The following is a 27869-nucleotide window of genomic DNA, read 5'->3' as shown; positions in this document are numbered from 1 at the left end:
CTGTTCTGATGGAGCTTGTATTCTTCTTGGTAAGTGAGTAACTACGCAAGAAATTCCACAAACACAATAGTTTCAGATGGAGAAGAGTGCTATGAAAAAAAATTAATGGGGTCAAGAGACAGAGAGATGGAGTGCTTGAAGTCCTTTGGATAGTGTTGTCGAGAAAAGCCACACTGAGGAGGTTCACCGTATAATTGCACTTTGCAATGTGTCTTCTTTAGACAGTAAGTAGCAATCCTGTTAATAATTATTCAACGCAATACACGGAGAAGGCATTGGAATAGATCATCACAGAAGTCTCACTTCCAGCCTCAACTTGCCAGGACCGTTTCAAATTCCTGAGTACATTAGAGATGACCCCTATCATGCTGGCCCGAGTCCACAAGGCAGCCGTGGACTTCTATCTTTAAAAGGCCTGTCTTTAACCTAGAAGTCGTGAAAATGCTGTGGCTGCAAATGAGCTCTTCTACGACATTCCCAATGACCTGACTTTGATGTAAACTTCACGTGGGTGTTTGTTACACTCAGTTCCTCCTAGGCTTGTCCTCCAAACTCATGCAACCCCTTTTTCTTCAGCACCCCCCATCCATCCAGGCCTCCATCTGGTAGCCTCATGGCATGCTGAACTTTAGGAGGAGGTACAGCGCAAAGATGAAGCCCATGGGTCACGCAGGCTCCAGCTCAAGACTTGGCTCTGCCCCTCAATAACTGTGCCACCTTGAACAATTAATTGCCTCTCTATGCATGGCTTTTCCCTTTAGCAAAATGGCTTTTATTGTACCTATCCATTATTGTACCATCTTAAAACCCCTATCCCACAGGGGTTTTAAGATGTTTACTAGACTGGGCGCAGTGACTCATGCCTGTAGTCGCAGCAGTTTGGGAGGTCAAGAGAGGAGGAGAGCTTAAGCTCTGGAATTCAAGACCAGCCTGGGCATCATGTCAAAACCCTGTCTTCTGACAAAAAAGAAAAAAAAAAAATTAGCCAGACATGGTGGCCTGAGCATGGTGGTGCATGCCTGTAGCCCAGTTACTCAGAGGCTGAGATAGGAGGATGGCTTGAGCACAGGAGGCTGAGGTCACAGTGAGTCAATATCACACCACTGCACTCTAGCCTGGGCAACAGAAAAAGACCCTGTCTCAAGGGAAAAAAAAAATTCTTCCTAAGTAACATTGTGCATATAAATCTTTTTACTCAGTGCCTGGTATATATTAAATATTCAATAAACACATTAAGCATTAGCTGTTGCCCTCCTCACCTCCCCATCACCAGCAAGTACTGCTCATGGCTGGCTGTCCTTAGATGATCATGACTATTAACCTTGGCAATAACTGATTCTATGATTCCTTTCTACTAAACCCATCTCATCCATCCTTCCAACATCTGATCCAAAATACCCATTCAAATCTCTTAGAGTAGCCCCTGCTGACTGACAGTCAGGGCCTTTGGTGTGAATCTCCTTGCCATGCACATGAATCCATGTATATGGAACTCAAAAGACCTGGACTTAAATAAGCAGACTACTCTTGAGATCTCAACTGTGAGAACTGATACTTAGGGCAGAACCTCTAGGCCCACAGTGGGATCCTACAGTGCCCTCTGCATCACTAGAGCAGGGAGGAAGTCAAGCTCAGTATTGTTTTCATGAAGTGGATTGTGCCACAGATTAATCCTTCTCAAAGTCAGTTCTGTAATTGTGATAATATGTCTGACTGATTCTGTCTGCAACTGCACTGCATTAAGGAGAGGTTGGCAGCTATAGCCATCTCCCCTTCTTACTCCGTGACCTTCCTGGAAACAGCATCAGGGTGGAAAATGCTGAAAGATGGACAAGTTCAGCCCGAGGTCAGTTCGGTTTCACCTACAGATACCCTTTGTTCACTGGCCTTCATGCATTGATAAGGCAAAATGCTGACTCTACAGAGTTCGTGAAACAACAGATGGTAATTCAGGTTTTTTCAGGGGTGGTCCAAGCTGACAGACAGATAAGCAGGTTGACACAATATCAAGAAACAAAGGGCAAAGTTTTTCTCATCGTCAACCAAGAAGTTTGACAGAATTTGAAATCGGGCCTATGGCTATACCACCCTGAACACGCCCGATCTTGTCTGAATTTGGGAAAAGAAAGAACCTGGTATGACATGTATATAATATCTATTTACATGGTCTAGATCCTTTAAATATTTATAATCTTTTTCACAAGTCTATATTTTGTGTTACAGGGAGAGCTACATTTTTGGAGGGTGAAGGAGCGTCGTGGTTTTGAACAAGGCCCTTCCTCATCATGTGTTAACTGTGTCGTGGTGAAGTTATTTCCCTCTCTGACACTCTGTTTCCCATCAGCTAAATGGAGATGTGGGCGCTTCCACCTAGCAATGGGCAAGCAAAAATGGGAAAAACATGTGAGGATCATTTGGCATGCAAATTGCCCTCTAAAATGGTCCCATCTACTGTACAACAGAAATCAAGTCTTCTACAGGTTTGTCCTCAGAGTTTCTGGTACAGAGTTCAGCTGAGACGCACCTTTCCTCTGATGACAATTTTCTCTTTGCGGGCTTCATTAATGTCTTTTAAAGGGGATTTTGTGAGAGATGTGTATTAAGAATAAGATTTTTTTCACATTAATTTCAAAACTTTTTCTGCTTCTGAAAGATTCACAGATGCCCTTCTGCTCAAGCCAATCTCACTTCACATATTCATTTAGTTATTCACTTATTTAACAAATATTCACTCAGAACCTACTACATATAAAGTACTATGTTGGGTATCATACAGAATGTAAAAGTGGCCTCCACCTATTCATTCAGCCATTCATGTATTCATTTATTTATTTATTTTGAGGAATGGTCTCACTCTGTTACCCAGGCTGGAATACAATGGTGCAATTACAGCTTACTGCAGCCTCGACCTCCCAGGCTCAGGCAGTCCTCCCATCTCAGCCTTTCAAGTAGCTGGGACTGCAAGTATATGCCACTATGTCTAGCTAATTTTCTGATTTTTTTTTTTTTTTTTTTTTTAGAGATGAGGTCTCACTCTGTTGCCCAGGCTAGGCCCCAACTCCTGGGCTCAAGTGATCCTCCCATCTCAGCCTACCAAAGTGCTGGGATTACAGGCAAGAGCCACTGCGTGCTGCCCATGTATTTATTCATCAAACATTTTCTGAGCAGCAACAATGTATGCACAACTCTTTGAGGTACCATGTTGAATATAAATATTTTTAATTATCCCTATCTCTCAACACCTTCAAATCTTAAGTTATGATATACTTTCTTTAACAAAGCAAATAAGTATGGAGCTCCTAATAAGTGCCAGATTGTGAAGAGCTTTGAGTGACAGCTTGAGAAAGTTAAAATTAATTTTGTAGGCAATGGAGTGCAACAGAAGATTTGTGAGCAAGCAAATAGCATAGTCAAAATCTTTTCATCAAGAGGGAAAGAGGCAGGGGCTCTTTAGATGGGAGAGATAAAGAGATTACTGCAATATTCAGCATGGAAGAATAGGGCTTGTCTTTGGGATTTGGATACCTGGATTCATGTTCTGCGGCAGAAAACATTTTTCCTTGTATTCAGATGAGGCTATACACTCACTCGATATAGTTGGATCCTTGGAAGGAGTTTCTTTACCTGGAGAAGATGAAATAAAAGGTCATCTTAAGAGTGTAAGGAAGTTGGAAGCAAGTTATTAGCAAGGCTGTAGTTTTTGTCAAGTGACAACTTTTTTCCAGGATTAGTGTCATAGAAGAATTCTAATTGTTATCACCATTGCCTTGTAATAATCTAAGCTATTATCAAAGAACTGTCATACATGCCATCTCAATCCAGCATCAGCCGGGGTGTGCCCATGTTATTAGAAAGCAGATCCCTATTCACATATCAAACTAAGTCTCATGGCTTAGAACACTGAAGGTGCTCAATATACATTGAGCCTACACAAGTCAACATAGATCTGACTACAGCAAGGCTTAAGGTTCAATAGGGGCAGATAATGGAAGGGCTGGAGTGGAGACAGACATTGGCATCATTAGGGAGACAATTGGGGTGTGGTTGTAACGACCCTGAAATGTATAATTGTCCCCAACTGTCCTTCTGTCTGACCATTAAATAGGGTCCTGTCAGGACTCTCTTCCCAACTCTCTGAAAAGTTACTGTCTTCACAACGGTAGAAGTGGAGTAAAAAGAAGAAAGAAGATCAAGACACAGGCTAGGGCTGGGGAGGAGGAAACTTTGATGGCAGAGAGTTGAAAAGAAAGAAGATGGTGCACCTATAAAGCATAATGAAGCAGATACAGAGGGAAATGTCAAAAACATTGGTGTAGAACATAGGTCTCCTTTATGGCATCCCAAAATACAACAAGCAAACTCAAGTCCTTCACATGTTAATTTTAGTTGATGGATTCTGTCCTTTTTTCCATAAAACTGTTCAAGAACTGTACTATGGAGTCAGAATGTGATAAGTATTACCTGGTCCTGAAAAGCAGAGTTAGAGAACCTTGGCTCAATCACTATTTGTGAGTCACTCGTTGAATTTGCTTGTAAAATTGTGCATCAGAGCCAAAGAGGCCTACCAAGTTTTGCATACTGGATCTGTGCTTCTAATGATACAGCTCAAGAATGCAACAGGGGTGGAGCAGTCACACTCACTTCTGGTTAATGTTGAACCTAAATTTTCATATTGCTGCTAATAGCCTATGTCTCCATTCTGTGTCTATGGAGGGGGATTTTGACACCCAAGTTGAGGACCTTCCATTTCTTCACAGTGGGAGCAGTTAGCACGGTTTTGGGTGATGTACATGAAGAATGAAGTGGATTTCAGCTGGAGTAGGCAGAAGCAGGGGCCTGTCAGCTCTTCATCCAGTAAATCTTGTTAGCTGTTCGGTGCTGAAAGCTAAGCAGCTTAGCTGGAAACCTGGCAGCAATGAGCTGTAGTCGAACAGGATCATTTTTCAGTTCTGCCCCAAGGAAGCAAAAGCAACTGCAGCAAAAAGGCACTGGCTTGGGAATAATGAGAAATGAAAATGAGCACAAATCAAATCTTCCCACACATGAGTTCAATGACCTTGGGCAAGACACTTCACCTGTCCACTTTGTGAGTTTTCACTTTCCCCACTTACAAATGAAGGATTGACCTAAATTAGTACTTTTGAACCCCAGCTGCCTATTTGAATCATCTAGGTTGCCTTTTAAAAATATTGCTTCATCCCAGCTGAAAAAAAATTAAAACAACTGGACTCATGAAGAAAAAGAGTAGAATGATGGTTACCAGAGGCAGGGAAGGGTGTGTGTGTTGGGGGAAAGTAGGGATGTTAGTGGGTACAAAAATGCAGTTAGATAGAATAAATAAGATCTAGTGTTTGATAACACAATAGGGTGACTATAGTTAACAATAATTTATTGTACATTTAAAAATAACTAAAAGAGTATAATTGGATTGTTTGTAACAAAAAGAAAGGATAAATGTTTGAGGCGATGTGATTTACCCTGATGTGATTATTACCCATTGTATACACCTATATCAAAATATCTCATGTATTCCATAAATATATACACCTAATATGTACCCACAAAAATTAAAAAGAATAAAAGAATAAAAATAAAAAAATATTGCTTCATCCCTAGAGATTCAGATTTTTGTGGTCCATAGTACAGCCATAGATCTTTTTTTTAATAATTAGTTCTTCAAATGATTCTAATTTGAGCCAGTGTTGAGAACCATATGTCTAGATTGGTGCTTCTGAAACTTTATTGTACCTATGAATCACCTATGGATATTGATAAAATGCTGATTCTGCTTCAGTATTTGAAAGCTGAGGTTCTGCATTTCTGATGTTTTCACAGGTGATGCTCCTCCTGCTGCTCCCAGGACCACACTTGGAGTGGCAGCCTGCTTTCCTGGGACACAGTTTGACCGTAGACTATAGCAAACCCACAAACATCTTCTTTATTTTTTTCTGGCCCACACAGTGAATTTTTAATTTGAACTGCTTGACATCATTTAGAAATTGAAATGTTCCACATAACCCAGATGCTTGGGTTTGTTTTGAAACGTGGAAGATCTGTAGCCCAGGAGTCTCATTGTCATATGGCAACAGTCAGCTGGGGCTGAGTGGTTACTGTCATTCTACAGGACATTTGTTCTCCAGCCACCATGGTCCCCACCCTATTCCGTCACTCATTTACACCCGGCCCTGGCAAATTTGCGAGTGTATCCCTGCTGTAGAGCTCTCCGAGAAAATACAATAGCCTGACAATGAGGGCTTGTGAGGTGAGCCCACCTTGAAGAAGGGAAGTCAAGGATGGGGACCTGGCTTGGGGAAAGGGTGCATAGCTTTTTAAGGATTTGCGAGGCTTAGAGCAGAAAATTGCAAGGTTTTGCAAAATGTGATATGTGAACTGTCTGTATCAGAATTTTTTAGATAATTGTTTTTAAAAAGATGTCTATGCAAAAAAACTTACAGAAAATATAGAATAATATCTGCATGACTTGATGTTGCCAGTGATTTCCTAAACAGCATGGAAAGAGTGCTACCCTCAAAAGGAATAATGGATAAATAGTAATACATTAAAATTAGAAACTTCTATTAATCAAAAGATGCAATTAAGAGACTGAAAAGCAAGTGACAGAGTATAAGAAATATTGACCATACGTATGTATAGTCATCAAATAATTCAAACATAGAATATATAAGGAATGCCAAAAAATCTTTGAGAAATAGGTAGCCAGCCCACCAGAAAAATGGGCAAAAGGCTTGAGTAAACTTTTCACCAAAGACAATATTCAAACAGCTAATAAATACATGAAAATTTGTTTCACCTCATCAGGGAAATGAAAAGTAAAACCACAGTGGAACACAACTATACAGACTGGCTAAAATGAAAAAGACAGATAAAGCCAAATGTTTGTGAGGATATAGAGCAACTAGAATACCTAGAATATACTGCAACTAGAATATACTGCAAGTGTGAGAATAAACGGAAGTTCTATCTTTGGAAAACTGACAGTGTCAGTTCAAGCTGAAAATATGCATGCACTAAGACCAAAGACAACCACTAAAATATTCAGAACAGCACTATTTATAAGAACCCAAACTTGGCCACAATTCAAATGTCAATTTACACTAGAATGAACAAGTAAATGATGTATATATAATATATAATTAAACCTTAATCCAGCAAATCAGGCACGGTGGCACATGCCTACAATCTCAGCTATTTGGGAGGCTGAGGCTAGAGGATCGTTTCAGCCCAGGAGTTCAAGCCCAGCCTGGACAACATAGCAAGCCCCATCCCCCAAAAATTAAATAAATAAATAAATAAATCCAATACAACAATGAGAATGAATGAATTACAACTGTATAAAACAATATCGATGAGTATATTCACTTGTGAAAAGTCACCACGCTGTACACATGATTTCATGCACAATTCTGTATAAATAGTAAATTTTTTTAATCCTCTGAAAGCCTTTACTGACCTCAACATTCTTTTTCTTTTTTAACTTTTATTTTAGGTTTTGGGGTACATGTGAAGGTTTGGTTCTTAGGTAAACTTATATCATAGAGGTTTGTTATACAGATTATTTCATCAACCAGGTATGAAGCTCAGTACCCAATAGTTATCTTTTCTGCTTCTCTCCCTCCTCCCAACCTCCACCTTCAAGTAGATCCCAGTGTCTGTTGTTTTCCTCTTTGTGTTTATAAATTCTTATCATTTAGCTCCACTTATAAGAGAGAACACGTGGCATTTGGTTTTCTGTTCCTGCATTAGTTTCCTAAGAATAATGGCCTCCACTCCATCTATATCTCACAAAAGGCATGCTCTTATTCTTTTTATGGCTGCATGGTATTCTATGACAGATACGTGTTAATGGTACATTTTTATGAAAAGTTGAATTTTAAAATATTCCTGGAGCCTCTCTCTACCTACCCTACCTTGAAATATCTAGGAGTAGAGTCCTGAAGTGTGAATTTTTAATTAGCACTTTGGGTATTTCTGATGTCTTCTAGAGCGTGAGAATACTCAAACCAATTCACCAGAGGCCCCGGAACCCATGAGCCAGAAGGGCACCTCTCTGAGAAACAATGAGGAACTTGGAAAATTAGAATGCATTCTATAATAGGAAAAAAAGCTAACAGTTACACATGGATTGTCTGTTTACAGAATTCTTTTACACATGGTGTTATATTTCAACATGAAGAAGTTTGAAAACTTGATCTGGGCCTTGAAAAAGAACCAGAGATGATTCAAGGCAACAAAAAACTGTCATATAGAATAAATTACCTTAGGAAAAAAAGTATGATGTTTATAACTGAAAGAAAATAAACCAGAAGGTCTATAGTAGTTATCACTGAGTCATCTTAACAATCTTTTTGATACTTTCATCTACTTTCCAAATATTCTAATTTTTCTTTTTTATAGGCACATTAAAATATTATTTAACTGAAATATTAATTTTTTGAAAAATAAAAGTTTTGTATATTAAAGATGATAAACACAATCTGCTAACAATATAAGCTGCTGATTAATATTGTTTTAATATTAATACTTTAATCTACTATTTCAATTCTAGCTTTGTCAATTGGCCCGGTAATGTCAGTAATATCCTTTTTATCATCTTTTCTTCTTCAGTATAGAATGCAGTCTAGGGTCAAGTATTACATTTAGTTGTCAAATGTCTTTAGCCTCCTTTCATTGGGAACATTTCCATATGATTTTTTATGACTTTTTTTCTCCAATGACATTGACATTTTTGAATGATAAAGTCCCTCCTCCACCCTTCTTTTAGTTTTTCTTCAAGTTTTATTTTAAGTTCAGGGGTACATGTGCAGGTTTGTTATATAGGTAAACATGTGCCATGGTGATTTGCTGCACAGATCATCCCATCACCTAGATATTCAGCTCAGCATCCATTCATTATCTATTCAAAAATATGGAACACTTCACAAATTTGCATGTCATCCTTGCACAGAGGCCATGCTAATCTTCTCTATATCTTTCTGATTTTAGCATATGTGCTGCCAAAGAAAGCTCTCTGTTTTTCAAGTATTCTGTAATCAGCATGCATTTGTTTCCTAACACTGAAGGCAGGTAGAGAGGTGGCTAAGAACAAGTGGCAATCAGACAGTCCTGGACTCAAACCCTGGCTTCTTCATTAATCATGTGACCCATGTGAACCCAGTCTATGTAGTCTATGTGGAGCTGACTCTCTCCCTAGCTCCAAAAGTGAGCACATAATTCAGACATAATCCAACTGGGTTATGCAGTGCCATGGCCACATGGTCAAAGTTAAGCCAGTGAGAATTAGTTCTAGGACCCTCATCAGCACACTTAGCGAAGACCTTTCTTTTCACTGCACTGGAAGCTATGAATATGACAGCCTGGAGCTGTGGTGCCCACCACAAGGAGAAAGCCTGCCTGACATTGAGTCCAACCCATAAAAACAGAGCTTAGGAAAGATAGTTTTCTGATAACATCATCTGAACACCTTGATTTAGCAATATCTGAAGAAAAAAAATCTAGACTTTGAATTATTAATCAAATTGCTTTTGAATAAGCTAGTTTTATTTTTATTACTATTGATCAGAAAAAGTTACTAACCCTCAGTTCAGAAAAACATTGAGATTTATTTGTAAACTGCCAAACTGGTTTCCAAAGAGGCTGTAATATTTTGTATTTCCACTAACAGTGTGTGAGAGTTCTAGTTGCTCCACATCCTCACTAACAATTGATGTTATCAGTCTTTTTAATTTGGGCTATTCTAAGTAGGTAGGCCATTTTATCTGATTGTTTCAATGTGCATTTCGCTAATGACTTATGATGTTAATCACTTTTTCACATGCTTATTAGTCATCCACATATTTTTTATATTGAAGTGTCCATTCCAACATTTTGCAATTGTTATTGGGTTATTTATCTTATCACTACTGAGTTGTAAGAGCCTTTTTTTTTTTTTTAATATTCTTGTTCTGATATTACTCCCCAGTTGACGGCTTGCTTTTTATGTTCTTGGCAGATGTATATAAGTGGGAGGAAAGCAAGATAGCATGGGAATGAGCTTTGTACACACATGGGATGGTAGAAGCCATCCGGCGCATGCTGGGGAGGTGAGTAGTTGTGGGACTAAAATGGATAAGTATGGTAGGGTCAAGATGGGGAGCACTTTAAGGCAGGCAGGGGTGTTTAGAATGGATACAGTAAGCAATGGAGAGATGTGAAATGTTCTTGAACATGGCAATGGTATAACAAAAGTGAAAATTCTACTTGGGTAACATGGGAAGGATAAAGAGAGAAAAGCACAATAGGCAGGGAGCCAGCTGAAGAGGTGCTGTGAAAATCCAGGGAGGTGAGTGTGAGAATGTGGGCTGTAGCCCTGGCAATGAGAAGTGAGGGCATAGAGTGAATGAGGCTATTTAAAACAAGAAAAGAGAAGGCATCTTGACATATTGAATATGAGGGATAAAGATGGGGAAGAGGCAAGAATTGCAGAAACTGAGTGAAGGAGGGGATTTAAAAGATCCCCTAGTTCCACTCCCAATTTTACTGTTGAGAAACAAAAGGCCCAGAAAGGAGTCGTGATTTTACTGAGATTGTACAGCAAGTCAGCAAGAGAGCCAGAGGCCATCCAAATCAATGGGTAGGGACCTTGCCGTTCTCACTACATTAACCTGACCTCAGAATTCTAAAGTCTCGGGCCTCTGATCACGGAAACATCTCACAACAACTTGCTGAAAATGAGAATTCAACTTCATTTCTCCTCTCTCAGCCTCTCTGTGCTCCTACCCACCCACCATCATGCTCAACTTTAAAAAGAAGACTAAACAGCAAACATTTCTCTGCATGTTTTTTTTCCTGTACCCACATTTTTTTTTTCTTTTTTGACTTAACAAACTTACCATCAGCAGTTTTTATGATGAAACTGCTTTCTCCTTGTTGGGATGAGTAGCATGTTAGAAGTACAGCTACATCTACCCACATGAATATATCTTAGATTATAATGTTTAGCAAAAAAAAAAAAAGTTGCATCATGATATCATTTTGTTTAACTTTTAAAGTCTATAAAACAATTCTTTGGAATGATTGTGAGTTCATGAATATGTAGTGAAAGCACATAACCATTGAATTCATGAAAGTTATTAACTATGTGGAGAGAGAAGGGGAATGAGATTGGAAAGAGATATCCAGGGGCTGCTAAGTATGTTTGTGATGTTTTATTTCTTCAAAAAGTAAGAGAAAGAAAAAGGTAAAGTTCTGAAGATAACATGACATAATGCAAAAATTTGTTACAGCTAGATGGTGGGCTAACTATTCTAATATCCTCTATTATCAATATGTTGTACATGCTTTACAAGGCTTTTAAAATTCAAAAGTGAAGCATCATTTACTATTGTCAGCATTCACCCTTGATCTCTTGTTATTATACTGATGATTCGCATCTATCAAAAAGGTTAAAAGGAAAGTTACAAGCACCAGTGATCAACAGAGGTGAACGTATCTCTTCTACATCCTCTGTTTAAGGGCATAAATCTGCCAAATTTTTTCAAACAGGCATTGAAAATAAGGGAGAAGTGCTAGAAGCTTTTCGATCAACAAACTTTGACATGGCTTTCTCTGTGATCCAAAGTGAGCAATTGTAGCTTATTAAACAATGGCAAGAAACAACTCATAGATAGGGTGGGGAAGTCAGAGATGATACCAACGGATCAGAACCTATCCTCTCACCATGTGCAGTCCCCCAGATTAGGGGACTTCTGTGAGCAATTGAGAGCCATCCCAGGGAACAGATGCTGTAGGCAGCGTCCACACGTAAGAATGCAGGTGCCTGGAGTAGTCAGAGTCAATGTTCATTACTGTGTCACTCCACGCAAACCAGTCTGGCAGCTGTCCAGTGCTCAGTGCTATCAAGAGCCTTCTCCTTTCCTGTGTCCATTAGCCCTGAGGACTCACTGTTTTGGTGTCTGCTGTTAGCTCCCACTTAAACAGACATGAGGCAGAAGCACCCCAGGAAACATGAGCACAGACTTCTCCAGGCCAGGATGGAATTAGCAGAAACTGATGTAAGAATGGTCCATATTAACTAACGATAAAACAGCCTGTAGTTACCGAAGGGTTATCAAAAGCCAGACCCTGTACTAAGTCCATGAGAGGAATTATTCAATTTAATCCTCACAAAAGTTCCGTGGGATAAGTACCACCATTAGATACAGTTTACAGCCAGGAAAACTGAGGTTCAAAAAACATGAGGGACTTGTCCAAGGTCACGCAACAATTAAGTTGCTCCAGGATGGGTCTCATACTTTGTCCCTTTTCTCTAGGATAAACAGGGAATCTGGAATGGGAATATCCAGATCAACTGGACTTGGACCTACAACACCCACATCAACCTCACTAGGGAAAGGCCCTGACACATACAGGGAATAATATGGGGGGATGGCATGAAAAGTCTCGAGGGAGATACATAGCAGGCTGACTCTTGGTGAAAAGGTGAATCCGAGGTGCCAGTCAGTAATCAATGGCAAAAAGAAGGTGAAAGAATAAAGTAGTTGAATGATAGTGTTATTATGATTTTGACCTTTTTCAATATTGTTTTTTGTTTGTTTGTTTGTTTGTTTTGAGCTGTGTAACTGTTCTATAGGAAATCTTTGGCTGAAGGACAGATGTCAACTAGAAGAAGAACCGCTCTAGGTAAGGATGAGGGAACATGAGCAGGGCTCTCTGAGACACCTCTACACAGCAGTTTACAACCCTAAAATTGTATAGATGACCAAATGGAGGCCCAGAGAAAGAGCGAGATATACTAGTCATCAAAATGCAATTAATAATGGTTAATTTTATTGTGTTCAACTAACTGTGCACCAGGCTGTTTTACCATTTCACATGTAGACTTAATCTTCACCACAGCTCTATGAAGAAGGCATTATCATGTCATAAAAGCTACAGATAAGGAAAACTGAAACACAGCGAAATTAAATAAGTTGTCAAGGCAAGTAAAAGAACCAAGATCAAATCCAGACACTTTGGCCTCAAAGACCAAGTGAGTAGCCAAGATGACACCTGCCTAACTAGAGCTAGAGGAAGTCAGATCTAGACCCCAATCTCCGACTTCCAGACCAGCGGTCCTGCATGTCTCCCTCCATGCTGTTTCTGCTCTCATGGGGCACAATGACAATAGGACTTAGTGGGAGGGACTGAAAAGTGTTTACATCTGAGAAATCTGGAGAAGCTAAATTGTGCATAGATTAAGTTGTGCCTTTTGTGCCAAGGGCATCGTTTGGGGTTTGTTTGCTTATAGTTTTAGGTCCACAGGTTGCCTTTTTCTGGGAGACACTCCCTGCTGTAGGTGCCAAGGTGCCTAGATGAAGACTTCAAGCAGAGGAAGCAGAATATGGTTGTTCTGGGTTCACTTCAATTACCTCGAGTGCCTTCTACAAGCCCAGGTCATAAGACTATAGAAGAAAGTTGTCTGTCAGAAAGTAGAAAGCCCTCAGCTAGGGGATGCTCCTTAGCTCCGTCTCTCAGGAACCATGGTGGAGCCCCAGGAAGACACACAGTTCTAACAAGGGTTAGGAATGATACCTTGGAGCAAGGTTCCCCTATCTCCAAAGCAAGCCTCCCCCCACCAATCAACCCCCACATTTTCCCAAAGCCACCACTCATCCTGATAAACACCACACAAGAGAACACAGTGCCCTACCTTGATTCTCCTCTGAAAAAAAGAAGAAGGTTGCTTCAGGGAAACCAACCAGCCTGGTTGGCCTGGAACTGACATATCCCAGCAAATTCCTCAGTCCCAGGCAAACCATAATGGCTGGTCACCCTAAGTCACTCTCCCACGACTTGATAATTTCTTAGAGCAACAACTCTCCATTTCCTCAACTTGATGCCCACACTCACACACACACTCACACACAAATCACACTGTAATAGGTGGAGGCAGGAAACTGCCTGTTTTTCTCCAGTAACAGCAACCCTGACAAAAATAGGCTTGAATGACTAAGGCCAAGTTTATGACCACCTATAGGCCACAGAGGAACTCACTGCCTGAACTTTCTTCCTGTCCTGGGGGATCTCGGGAAGAAAGGAAGGAAGGGCTTAGTCACACCCTGGGAGTGGCAGCCAGGAGCAGTGCTGCTCAGCTTCTGACAGAGGGAACTCAAAGCCTCTTTCTTCAGGAAAAAAATAGATGCTTCCAGGCTTTACTCCTTTTTTACAGAGCCAGCATGACAAATACCCAGGGAGGAAGGAGAGGCAGCCAGAAAGCACAACCATCTCCCCATCTTTGAGAGAAAAGTTTCCCCAACCCAGCAGGTCCCTGAGCCTCCACTGGACCATCCACTTTGGCCAAGCCACAGGCCAAGGGCCCCCTGGGAAACTCACCTGGGCCCCGGGTCAGACTCCGCTCCCTGGGGATGCAGAAGCAGCCACCCATGTGTATACCATCCTACCCTGGCCGAGGCCCTTGAGAATACCGGCCAGAAGAGTGCTGCAAGGGACAGCCTCCCAACGGTGTCCCTCCTCCCGCCTCCTCCCTGGCACACGAGGGACCGAGGCCTGCTCAATGCACAATGCAGCCTTTGATATCCCGGCTACAGCAGGAGGCCCAGGGAGGGTGGGAGGGGCAGCCTAGCCCAGCCTGCAGGCCCACAGCTCTTGCACTGTCAGGCCTGGCGAACAGGGCTCCTCCCTGCCTCTCAGCAGATCGCCTCATGCCTATCAGCCTGCAGCACATTCCTCGCATTCTAGGATTGAGATACACAGTTTGGTTCTTGTGGGGGCAGCCAGGGCGGGGGAGGAGGGCAGAGAACATCCCAGAGATCAAGACTGCTGTTGGCTTTCTCCCTCCCTGACTGACTTGGCCCACACTGACTGGCCTGCCACCCCTTTACAGTGATCTCCACCCAGTCTCTCTCTGCAAAGGCCTCCCTTGGCTCTCTGATAAAGTTGGAGCTGTGGGTGCAGCATTTCACTTCCACCTAGCAGCATCAATGAGCCAGCTCCTCACTGGTGAACACGCAAACCCCCAGCTGGTGGTGTGCAGGAAAAGAATCCAGGAGATCACCTGATGAAGCCCAACGTTTTACAGGTGAGGGGATGGAGAACCAAATACATTAAAGGATGAGGAGAGGTTGGTCAATAGGTACAAGGTAAGAGTTACATAGGAGGAGTAAGTTCTAGTGTTCTATTGCACAGTAGGGGGACTATAATAATGTATCATATATTTCAACATAGAAGAGAGGATTTTGAATGCTCTCCCCACAAAAAAAAAATGATGTTTGAGATGCTGGATACACTAATTACCTTGATTTGATCATTACACAATATATAGATACATTGAAACATCATATTCTAGCCCATAAATGTGTAGAATTATTATATGTCAATTAAAATTTTAAAAAAATACAGCAAGACTACAGGTATGCATGCAAAACTGGTCCCACCAGACTGACCTCTTTCGTGTTTCAGATAGGCAGTGGAGCAGGGGAATCCAGTTGATACTGTGGCTAAATTTCAGGAAACCTCCCATGAGATCTTGCAAAGGAGATGGAGAAAATATGGCTGAATGCCAGCAAGGCTGGACGGTAGCATGACTACTCTAACAACCAAGCTCAAAGAGCACTGCTCACCCAATGTTTCCTTCATGCCTAGAGCAAAGTGGTGAGAGGACCCTAGTGAAAGGCCCAAAGAACAGGAGGTGTGAGCCAAGAGAAGGTGGAGTCCTGCCAGGCCTGTGTTCCAGGCTATTTAGAGGCTGAACTTGAGGTCAGTATCACCAACATTTTAAGGAGGGCAGCGTCCCAATCAAGTTTATATTCTGAGAGGAGCAGTTGGGTAACCAGGTGAAGAATGGCCTATGGGTCAGTCCCACCAGAGGTCAGGAGTATCCACCTCACACACCAGCCCAGCCCCAGAGGGCAGGGTCTTGAGCCTGTCTCTGAAGCACCGCTGTCATCTTCATGCTTACTCACCCTGAGACACAGTTTCCGAATGTTTACTGTGGGCCAGGCTCTCACTGTACGTTATTCTATTCAAATCCCATAACAGGCCCATAATGTAGGCATCATTTCTACTTTGTAAGTGAGGAAACAGATAAAGAGGAGTGTATAACTTGTCCAACTCCCTCCCTTCTCCCACCATTTATGAATGTCAGAGTCAAAACTGAGCCAGGTCTAGTTGATTCCACAGCCCAGAAGTATCATGTTTCTGATACATGGGATACCTTGTGGGTTCTCCCGTGACTACTAGGACACACGATGAGAAAGGCCCAGGAAGGAGTGAAATCTCTGCAGCCAGCTAACCATTCACGCAAAGCCCCTGGGCTTTGATATAACCAGGTATGCAGATATGCAGCAATTGTAACATCCAGCAGAGATGAGAGCTGGGGAGGGGAGTAGAGTGCAGGAGGGATGGGGTCTCTGATCACATTGCAACCGGGCAGGATGTTTTCTCTGTGCAGGTCTATTTAAAGTATCTACTTCCCATACAGTTTCTCATGTGTTTCCCTTACCGAAGCACAGTGTTTTGGAGTATGAATTAGAGTGTTTTCTTGGGCCCACAATGAAAGGACAAGAGTTTCTTTAGAAAACAACCACTTAAAACCGGGATGTGCATGAAAATCAGACAGTGACGAGAAGTCCCATGCTCTAACTTACACATGCTGACAAATGTGCAGACTTATCATTGCTCCTTGGCTGGTCTGCACACCACTCTTACACAGGTACAACAACAATCAGACTATAAATGATCAAAACCAACTACTGAAAGGATCCCAGGCCATCTGTCAGAGATGACACCCTAGGCAGTTGGCTGAGACACACATTATGACAGGTCTTAAATGAATAGTCCATTCTGGATGAAGTCATTGCTTCCCTTAAGATGCAAGAAACTAGTGCTGTTCTGCTCCTGGGTAGCCTGATGAATTGATTAGAGTAAAGAAATTTCCAGCAGGAGCAAAGGCCCTGAAGTAGCAACTTGCTTAGCATGTTAAAGGAAGTGTGGCTGAAGGCTAGTGAGGCAGGCGAGGGCACAGAGATGAAGTCAGAGAAAGCAGCAGGAGACCAAACAGTGTAGGGCCTTAGAGGTCATCTAAGGACTTCAGCTTTTACTCTGAATGAGGTAAGAGCCAATGGAGGACACTAAAAAGAAGAGTAACATGCATGACTTCTGGTTTTAAAGGCTCAGCCTGGCTTACAGGCTATAGATGGAACTCCAGATATGCAGCAATTGTAACATCCAGCAGAGAGATGATAATGGATTGAACCAAAGTGATACTGGTAGAGGTGATGAAAAGAGTTTAGGTATTAGACATATTTTGAAATAAGGCTGTATTAGTCAAGGTACTCCAGAGAAACAGGACCAATAAAAGTTGATAAAGATAAAGAAAGAGGAAAAAAAATTAACTAATTAGCGCCTGTGAGGGTTGGCAAATCTGAAATCCATAGGGCAGGCCAACAGGCTGGAGACTCAAGTAAGAGTTGCTATTGCAGTCTTTAGACCAAATTTCACAGAGCAGCAGACTAGAATAGAAGCTCACACAAGTCTTCCATGTTGCAGTCAAGAATTCTTGAGAAGAATTTCTTCTTTTTCAGGAAACTTCGGTCTTTGGTCTTAAGGCCTTCAACTGATTGGAAGGCCCCCAATCCGTTGGTGGGAAGACCCACACACATTATAGAGGGTAATCTGCTTTGTTCACTGTCTACTGATGTCAATGTTAATCACATATTTTAAAAAAAAAATACCTTCAACATCTATTTTGTTCTTTGGTCAAACAACTGGGCACCATGACCTAAGCAAGTGAACACATGAAATTAACGATCACAGAGAGCCATGAGGATGTGTGGATATATAGAATGGATGAAAGGGAAAAAATAAATACTCTAGAGCTGTTCTGATTTTTTTTACCTGAACAACTGAAATAATTTAATACTTACTGAAATGTTAAATGCTAGGAGAAAAGAAGCTTTGTGAATTGAAACCAGAAGTTTGGTTTTGTATATGTGATATTTAATAGTCCTTTAGTACATCCAAGCAAATGTAGACAAAGCAATCTGGAGTTCATGCAGAAGTTAAAAGCTGAAGGTAAGTATTGGGAGTTGTCACTGTGCAGAGGGTATGTAAAGTTAGAAGACCAAATAAGATCTCTTAAGGGAGAAAGTGGAGGATAGAATACAGAGGATAAATCAAGAAACAACCCTACAAACACATTAATTTTTATATGAATAAGAAAGGAGTAGAAACCAGCAAAAGTGATAGAGAAAGAGTGGCCAGTGAGAGGATATGCACCAAGAGCATAAGATGGTACATAATTCAAGTGAAGAAAGTATAGGAAGAGCACCTGCAAGAGCAGAAGGTGATTAACTATGTCAAATGCTGCTAAGAAGTAAGATGTGCACAGAGAATTTACCACTGGACATCTTGGTAGAGCAGTGGAGATAAAAGCTACATTGGGAAAGCTTCAAGAGTATATAGTAAAAAAAAAAAAAAAACAGTGGAGCTCCAACCCACCTTCAACTCACCACCATCACCATCATTGCCATCATTATGGAATACCTCTTGTTTCCTTAATATTTGCTTGGTGTTCAGGGGTTACAAGCTCATATGTCTACAAGAGCCAGGCAACTGATGGAAATGAGTGAGCTGGCCAGGAAACAAGTGGCAGCTGATCCCACTGTAATTGCCCAGTTCACTGAGACTGGTATTGCAGCAAAGAAAACCTTTCATTAATGTGAGGCCAGCCATGCAGAACAACCAGGGTTATCGCTTCAGTCAATCTCCCCGAAGACTCAGAGTTTAGGGTTTTTCAAGGATAGTTTGGTGGGCAGGATGGGAAGGGGTGGGTGCTGCTGATTGTTTGTGGATGCAATGATAGGAATGTAGAAATAGTCCTCATGCACTGAGTTTGTTTCTAGATGGAAAACACAGGACAGGTGAAGTCATGAGTCTGGGTGGTGTCAATCAGTTGCAAGAATGTAAAAGTCTGAAAGACATCTCAAAAGACCAATTTTAGGTTCTACAATAGTGGTATTACCTACAGAAGCAATTGGGGAAGTCACAAATCTTGTGACCTCTGACCACATGACTCCTGAGCAATAAGGAATTATAGAAACCATACCTACATTTTAGCAGAATTCACGTCCCTCCCATAATCTTAATCTTATGGCTTTTCATTAGTCTTACAAAGGCAGTTTCAGCCCCCAAACAACGAGGGAATTCGTTTTAGGGAGGGACTGTTATCATCCTTGCTTCAAAGTTAAACTATAAACTAAATTCCTCATATGGTTAGCTTGGCCTACACCTAGGGATGAACAAAGACAGCCAGCCTGTGAGGCTAGAAGCAAGACGAAATCAGTCACATTCAACTTCTCTCACTGTCATAATCTTCGCAAAAGCAGTTTCACTGGTGTCAAGGTTGGGGCAACAACAGGGAGAGGTGTACCTGTGGAGCATGGAGGGCACTGCTCTGTCTAAGAAGAAATCCCTGCTAGGCTTTGGGCAATGAGGATCATGGTGCAAGACAGGTCTGTGTAACCAGACATTCTCATTTGTCATGGAAACCAAAAATCCAGATTTGTAAGTGAGGCTTCCTAATAGTTAAATGTTTATAAGTTATAAGAGGCTAAGACAGGAGAATTACTTGAAACCAGGAGTCCAAGACCAGCCTGGGCAACATATAAATACCCTATCTCTAAGAAAATGCTAAAAGTAAATAAATAAATAAATGTTTATAAATTATTTCCAAATATCTTTCAAAGCACTACATGGGCCAATACCGCAGGGCAGACAAACTTGCCTGCAGACAAAATCCAACCCAAGGGCCACCCACCAGTTTGCCATTTCAGAAATAAAATTAAACTGTTTCCTTAGAAAATGTGTAATCTACTTGGAGCAATCATAAGTTAGGTACTATAATTCCAGGGAAAAACTGAACATATCCCATTATCAGTTGAACTGTGTCCCCCTGAAAAAGATAGATTGAAGTCCTCCCCCTCTGAATCTGACTTTATTCAGAAATAGACTTGTGGTAGATATAGTTATTTAAGACGAGGTTATACTAGAGTAGGGCGGGTCCCTAATCCAATATGATCTTATAAAAACGTACTTATAAAAAAACAACCTATGGGCCAGGCACGGTGGCTGATGCCTCTAATCCCAGCACTTTGGGAGGCCGAGGTAGGCGGATCACGAGGTCAGGGGATCGAGACCATCCTGGCTAACACGGCAAAACCCCGTCTCTACTAAAAATACAAAAAAAGTTAGCTGGGCATAGTGGCAGGGACCTGTAGTCCCAGTTGCTCAGGAGGCTGAGGCAGGAGAATGGCGTGAACCTGGGAGGCGGAGCTTGCAGTGAGCTGAGATCGCGCCACTGCGCTCCAGCCTGGGTAACAGAGCAAGATTGCATCTTAATGCAGGCTTAAGGCAAATCAGCAAGTATGATGAGGCACTCCAGGGCTAGAAATAAAAAGGCCACCAATCCTTGGCCACCATAACATCCTTAGGCCTGAAAGCACAAGAGGAGGGGTAGCTAGTGGAATCTAGCAAGAGCTTGCTGCAGCCAGGGCCCGGGGCCAGTGGCTGTGTCTTTGATCGAGGAACATAGCTATGGCCTAGCCAAGGTCATGAATGGAAAGGGGCCAGCAGAATAAATACTCCATCCTCTCACCTTCCATCTTCCCATGACTGAATACAACTGGAAGCCAAAGAGTAAGAGAGCTTTGGGGGCACAGCACAGGGTAGAGAAGAATACAGAGTGGGTTCCAAAGGATGACGGAAGATTGGTGAGCACAGGGAGATTTGCAGGAGATGAAGTCAGAGAGGTAACAGGGGCCTGGGTATGCAGAGCTTGCTAGATCATTTTAAGGATGGTGGCTTTCATCTGAGTGAAATGGCAACCACTGGAGAATTTTCGGTGGAAGAGTGATATAACTTATGATTTGAAAGAATCACTCCAGCTGCTGTGTTGAGAATAGACTGCGTAGAAAAGGACTAGAGTGAAGCAAGGAGACTGGCAGGAGGCTATTGCAGTAATGCAAGCAAAAGTGTGTCTGTACCAGGGAGTTGGCCTAAAGGAAAACAAAACTGAGGCAAACGTAATATAAGTAGAGAGTTTATTTGAGCCAAGTTTGAGGACTGCAACCCAGAATTGTAGATTCAAGTTGCCCTGAATATGAGCTCGGATTAGCAACAATTACAGGTGGGTTTTTAAAGGAAAAGAAGCAGCAGTTCCTAAGTTATTTACCAAAAATTTACATTAAAATAACATAAGCTATTGATTGGCTATACATTGTTATTAAATTCCAGGAAAATGAAGATTATGGATGAGGCAGCTAGTCAGGAATAAAATGCCTTTAATAACGGACCCAGGGCGTGGGTGCAGGAGACATTACTGAGGTCCCATACTCATGTCTCTGAGCCTGATACATTTTGCATATCTCTCGCAGCTCAGATTGTTCTGAGCTATTTTTCTTTTCTTAAAAATAGTGTTAAACTAAATTTGGCCTAGGGATGCCTCCATATTTGATTTCTTATGTTACAAACTATAACCTAATTTAGTACATAAACTAACTGAAACTAACTTGGGTGTATACTTTCCTAACAAAAAGCTGAGTCTCAGCCAATCACAGCAGCAGAGCTTCAGTCAATTAAAGGTGGCCAACTGATCAAAGCATGATCAAATAAGGCAAATACTGAGCTGTAACCAATCAAGCAGCCTCTGTACCTCACTTCTGTTTTCTGTCCGTAAATGCTGCCTGCTCAAGTTGCAGCCTGGGGCTCTCTGAAACTGTTCCTGTTCTGCTGGGGGTGGGGAAAGGGTAGGGGTGCCCAATTTGTGAATCATTCCTTGCTCAATTAAATGTTGGTAAGTTTAGTTTTTCTAAAGTTTTTTTCTTTTAACAGTAGAAGCAGTGGAGGTGATGAGAAGTGGTGAGATTCTGGTTTATTTTGTAGGTTGAGGCAGATTTAACTGTTGCATGAGATGTGGAGTATGAGAGAAGGCCTGAGCACCTAGAAGGATTGGGGGTGCCATGAACTGACAGAGGTTGTGTAATAGTGTGATATAAGAAGAAATACATGGTGGGCATGGTGGCTTATGCCTGTAATCCCAGCACCTTGGCCACCAATGCGGGACCATTGCTTGAGCTCAGGAGTTCAAGACCAACCTGGTCAATATAGTGAGACCTTCTATCAAAAAAAAAAAAAAAAGAAGAAGAAGAAGAGGAAATACATATTTGGTCTCTGCCCCTGGTTGTTGAGACAGAGTTCCTGAAACTTTTATGATTTCCTAAGTGACAAGATCACCTGAGGCAGAGCTCCTAAATCCTTGGGAATTTCCTGGAGGACAGGAGCATCTTTTGTTCTAAAGGTCACTCTTGGTGGACTCCTTAATAGCCTCATGATGGGGGCTGGTAGCCAGGGGAATCCACCATGTGATTACATTAGAACTTTCAAGCCCCGCTGCCCTGACCTCTGGGGAAGAGAGGGGGTGCTAAAGATGAGCTAATCATCAATAGTCAATGATTTAATCAGTCATGCTACATAATGAAGTCTCTATAAAACCCCAAAAGGACAGGGTTCAGAGAGCTTCCTGGCTGATGAATCAGTAGAGTTGCTGGGAGGGTGGCGCACCTGCAGAGGGCATGGCACTCTGTGCCCCTTCCCACATACCTTACATTATGCCTCTCTTCCATCTGGCATTCATCCACATCCTTTGTAATGTCCTTTATAATAAATGGGTAAATGTAAGTCAGGTATTAGTCTGAGTTCGGTGGGATGCTCTAACAAATTAATCAAACACAAAGAAGGGATCATGGCAACCCTTAATTTACAGCTAACTGATCAGAAGTACAGATCACAACCAGGGACTTGTGACTGACACCTGAAGTGGAGGGCAATTTTGTGGGACTGGGCTCCTAAACTATGGGATCTGACACTATCTTTAGGTAGATAGTGTCATAACTGAACTGTATTATAGAACACCCAGTTGGTGTCTGCTGGAGAATTGCTTGGTATGTGAGGAAAAAAAGAGATACATTTTGGTGAGAAGCAATAAAATATTCTATACGCTGTGTTGAGTGTTGTATCGTGTGTGACAGTAGGAATAACAGCTTGTTTTTCCTATTGTTACAATTGGCACTGGATCTATTTCATATGGGGGTCAGGAGGAGGCCTGCCAGGAGAGCAGGCTTGGCTGAGTGGGCAGGTGAGGCGGAACTGTTCACAAGTCTGGTGTTTAGGGGAAAGGTCTCTATGGAAAATACAAACTTGGGAATCACCAGTAAATAGATATATATTTGATATGAAAATGAAGTTAGCACTTCTCAATGGGAAAAGCAAAGTTTTCTAGAGGAGGTGGCATGTGATTGGGGACCTTGAAGGATGGGATTTTCATAGAAATAGGTAGCAAGACAATCCCAGATTAAGAAAGAGCCATTATCAATGCTAGGATTCTCACTGAGGCTAGTTTAGGGAACACTTTTTCAGTCTGAATGAGCAGAGGACTGATTTTGGAGGGAGCCAGTGGCAGAAATATGAGCAGAATATATCAGCCTTTTAACTTTCTGTACACTCATGCATCTATCTATGAATTCATCAGACACCACTGGTTACCTTAAAAATTGTGTATGTTGTGGATATTAACAACAACAGTCATAAACATGTATTGAGCCCTTATCATGTGCTCATGTGAAAATTCCTCACTTAATATTCACCCCCAACTAAAACTAAGGAAAGTAAGAGTCTGAGTGATTTGCTCCAGCTCTGTCTGCTGGCAGGATTGGAACCAAGGCAGCGTGACCCCAGGACCTTTGCCTTACCACTCAGCTCTACTTCTTCGTCAGAAACACCAAGCCAGGTATCTGTGGTGGTGGAGCCCGGCAGCTGTCAGAAATATAGACTACTAGGCCGGGCGTGGTCGCTCAAGCCTGTAATCCCAGCACTTTGGGAGGCCGAGATGGGCAGATCGCAAGGTCAGGAGATCAAGACCATCCTGGCTAACATGGTGAAACCCCGTCTCTACTAAAAAATACAAAAAAACTAGCCAGGCAAGGTGGCGGGCGCCTGTAGTCCCAGCTACTCCGGAGGCTGAGGTAAGAGAATGGCGTGAACCCGGGAGGCAGAGCTTGCAGTGAGCTGAGATCTGGCCACTGCACTCCAGCCTGGGCAACAGAGCGAGACTCCGTGTCAAAAAAAAAAAAAAATATATATATATATATATATACATATATAGACTACTAAGTCTTGGGCAAGGCGTTCTCCCGACTTTCTTCTGCATGACATGTGAAACATGCCCTCTCCAGGGGTCAGCTGAAGAACTAGAGTGGTAGTTCCAGGAAAGAAGGTAGGGCTGCTGACCAGGGTTTAGGTTACCAAGCTGCTGACTCTGACTCACCTGAGAAAGCTGACTGGCATTTAAAGCATCCACTCCCCATTTTGTGTCTCCTACAGGCAAACCTGGGGTCAAGGGCAGAAAACCAAAGCATCACCCTGGAAGGTTAGCACTGAAAGTGCCCTTGAATAGTAATGTGTCTATTCCTCTACTCCTTACCTCCTTCAAACCCATTTAGGACCATAGAGGCTATGTCCCTTGTCCTACATTTTCTTGGAAGTTTTGTGACAAATCCTATACTAGAACTCAAATATGAGGACTTTCATGTTCACTGTGCTTCCACAAAAGATGCTAACATGAATTAGTTCCTGTTTTGAAAGGAATAGTATCAACAACAAAAAGGACGTCCACTCAGAGGCCCCATCCGAAGGTTACCAACATCAAAGACCAAAGGTAGATAAATTCACAAAGATGGGGAGAAATCAGTGCAAAAAGGCTGAAAATTCCAAAAACCAGAACACCTCTTCTCCTCCAAATGATCACAACTCCTCACCAGCAAGGGAACAAAACTGGATGGAGAATGAGTTTGATGAATTGACAGAAGTAGGCTTCAGAAGGTGGGTAATAACAAACTCCTCTGAGCTAAAGGAGCATGTTCTAACCCAATGCAAAGAAGCTAAGAACTTTGAAAAAAGGTTAGACAAATCGCTAACTAGAGTAACCAGTTTAGAGAAGAACATAAATGACCTGATGGAGCTGAAAAACACATGAATTAGCTCCTGTTTTAAAATTAGGTTTCCTGGTGAGCAGGCTGGAATAGAATCGTGTGTGTGTGTGCATGCATGTGTGTGTGTGTGTGCGCGCCAAGTTCATAATACAAGCCCAGGACTGACACTCCCTACCACTCCCACGGAAAGGAATTTCTTCTCAGCTCAGCTTGTCTTTCAGGAAAATTTAGATTTTAGGCATCTGACCCAGTAAATGGGATAGGAAGGAGAAGCCCTCACCATCCAGTGAGTTCTGCTTAGGTGTCTTTCCTGCAGAAACACACACACCTGTGTAGCAAGAGGCCTATGCAAGGAAGCCTACAGCAGCATCACAAGAAATAGTGAGGAGTGGAAGGAACTCAAATGCCCATCAATACAGGAGTGATTATCCAGCAGTTAAAATGAATGAAGTGGGTCTTCATAGAGTCAAAGACCCCTCCAGTAGCTGGATAAGGGAGGGATAAATCATGCCTGAGCCAGCAGAGCGTGCCTGACCCCCTAGAGCCTTAAGCAACCCCATACTTCACCCCTCAGAATCAGAGCATCAGCCCAGGAGAGTAGCCACAACTCCAGCATTCAAGTCTATGTATCATCAAGCCTTTTGTGGATCGGGAGACTGTTTCACCAGAGCAGCTGCACTCCTGGTGCCTGAGCAGATGTGCTGCTGTACCCCCTAGGGAAACAGTCTTGGCTGTGTTATTTCACCCTACCCTTTGGGCTGAGCAACTGCAGAGCTCCATCTTCTTGAATGTGAAGCAGCCCTCTGGAGTCTGAGCTGCTGAGGTGTTGCACCTCCCCAAGGTGTTGAGCTATCATTGCACTGCACCTCACCTGCTAGAGCCCAAGCCACAACTGTGCCCCTCAATTCCTAGGAATTCTCCGCCACTGCACCTGGACTCACACACCCTAGGCCACTGTTGTGTTCTACCTCTCCCAAGTCCAGAGTCACCATGATGTGCTACTTCCTCTCCTGATGCCTGAGTTGCCACTGTACTCTGTTGGTTCTAGGCCCAAATTTCTGGAACACTCCTTCCTCCCCAGAGCCATACCAGAACTGTACCCTGGCCCCCAGCATCAGAGTCACAGCTATACACCTGACCCCTGGGCCCAAGCTACTGGGAAGTGCCTCAGAGTAACAGTCCTCTGTTTAGTGGGAGAGCTTCATTCACTTGTCACAGAGAGTGAACCTGCACCCACATTACTGGTTCTACAGTAGTACAACAAGACATTGAAGCCAGGACTCAAACTCCACAGCTACTCCAAGCAGCTGTACTCTGGAACACAGCACCACTGTGGCTGCCTGTGGCCTGTGTCAGACCCAACACCAAGAGGGATCCCTTCAGCTACTTCTTCCCACTGTGGGGAAAAAAAATCAAGAAGACCCCCCTAAAGACTTTTCCACTGAGAGCTCTAACAACCTACCCTGCCGCCACTGCTGCTAGAAACTCCTGTAGCCTTAGCCACTGAATCAGCTGCAGCTATCAATGATGTCAATCACAACTGAAAAAACCACATGGAGACTGCTCTACTGCACCCACCTGGAACCAGAGCCAACACACTCTGACCAACCTAGGACACATATGCCAGTGAAAATCTTTCCCTATGAAAGCTACTCTAAAATTGGAGATGACTATTTCATCAGAGGCACAGACATCAACACAGGGGCACAAGCAGCATGGAAAATAAGAAAATATGACACCATCAAAGCAACATAATTCTCCAGTAACTGACCCTAAAGAAATTAAACTTCACAAATTTCCTGAAAAATAATCAAAATAATGATCTTAAGGAAACTCAGTGAGATACAATAGAATACAGATAGAAAATTCAATGAAACCAGGAGAACAACTCATGATCTGACTGACAAATTCAACAAAAAGATAGATATCATGTAAAAAGAATCAAACAGAAATCTTGGAGGTGCAGAATTCTTCACCTCAAGATTTGAAATCAAAAAAATACAGGTGAGAGCTTCAACAGAGTAGATCAAGCAGAAGAAAACGTCTCTGAACTTGAAGACGAGTCTCTTGAAATAACCTAGTTAGAAGAAAAAAAGGAAAAAATTGTAAAGAGTGAAGAAAGCCTACAGGATTTATGGGACACCATTAAATGAGCAAATGCTCACATTATGAACTTCAAAGGAAGAAAACAGAAACACACACACAAAGTTTATTTAATGAAATAACTGCTGAAAGCTTCTTAAGTCTTGGGAGAGATATGGACATTCAGATCCATGAAGCTCAAAAGTCACCAAACAAATTTATTCCAAAGGCACATTTTTATTAAAATGTCAAAATAAAAGGCAGAATCTTAAAAGCAACAAGAGAAAAGCAGCAAGTGACATAAAGCAAATCCCCATTGGACTATCAGTGAATATCTTAGCAGAAACTTTGAAAATCAGGAGAAAAATGGGATAATATATTCAAAGTACTGAAAGAAAAAAAATGCCAGCCTGGAATACTATACCCAGAAAGTTATCCCTCAGAAATAAAAAAAGAAATACAGTATTCCCCACTTCTTTACTATAATGATGGGTATGTAAATCTTTCAAATTGCTAGTATGAAGATTCAAAGTTAAAATGGTCAAAATAACTATAGCTATAATAAATTACAAAGGAAGATACAATATAAAAAGATGTAAACTGTGATAGCAAAATTACAAAAGTCTTGGGTATTCATATGCAACTAAAGTTAAGTTGTTATCTGTTTAACATAGTCTATCACAACTATAAGATGTTTTAGGTAAGATCCATGGTAACCACAAAACAAAAAGGTACAACAGATACACA

At 42.0% G+C, this 27869-nt stretch overlaps 1 protein-coding gene, 1 long non-coding RNA gene and 1 other non-coding gene across 3 annotated transcripts in view; 1 reads left to right on the top strand and 2 right to left on the bottom strand.

Annotated features, from left to right (window-relative positions):
* Positions 1-14524, bottom strand: part of SH3TC2 (SH3 domain and tetratricopeptide repeats 2) — a 62917-nt gene extending 48393 nt beyond the window's left edge. The window contains exons 1-2 of the mRNA XM_023227010.2: positions 14371-14524; positions 3526-3624 (exon numbers count right to left, since the gene is read on the bottom strand). Of these exons, the coding sequence (XP_023082778.2) occupies positions 3526-3624; positions 14371-14422 (151 nt within the window). The 5' untranslated portion in view covers positions 14423-14524. The remainder of the gene's footprint in view (positions 1-3525; positions 3625-14370) is intronic.
* On the bottom strand, positions 8921-9027 carry LOC111552718. Its single transcript, XR_002734712.1, has one exon. It is a non-coding gene; the product is annotated as a U6 spliceosomal RNA (small nuclear RNA).
* Positions 14525-14716: 192 nt separating the features above from the next.
* Positions 14717-27869, top strand: part of LOC111552593 — a 43570-nt gene continuing 30417 nt past the window's right edge. The window contains exons 1-2 of the long non-coding RNA XR_002734678.2: positions 14717-15076; positions 15640-15753. This is a non-coding gene — a long non-coding RNA (uncharacterized LOC111552593). The remainder of the gene's footprint in view (positions 15077-15639; positions 15754-27869) is intronic.

Source organism: Piliocolobus tephrosceles, chromosome 4 (assembly GCF_002776525.5).
Source record: "Piliocolobus tephrosceles isolate RC106 chromosome 4, ASM277652v3, whole genome shotgun sequence".
NCBI classification, from domain to species: Eukaryota; Metazoa; Chordata; class Mammalia; order Primates; family Cercopithecidae; genus Piliocolobus; species Piliocolobus tephrosceles.
The sequence above is the reverse complement of the archived record's forward strand: the minus strand, read 5'-3'. Positions and strand labels throughout refer to the sequence as shown.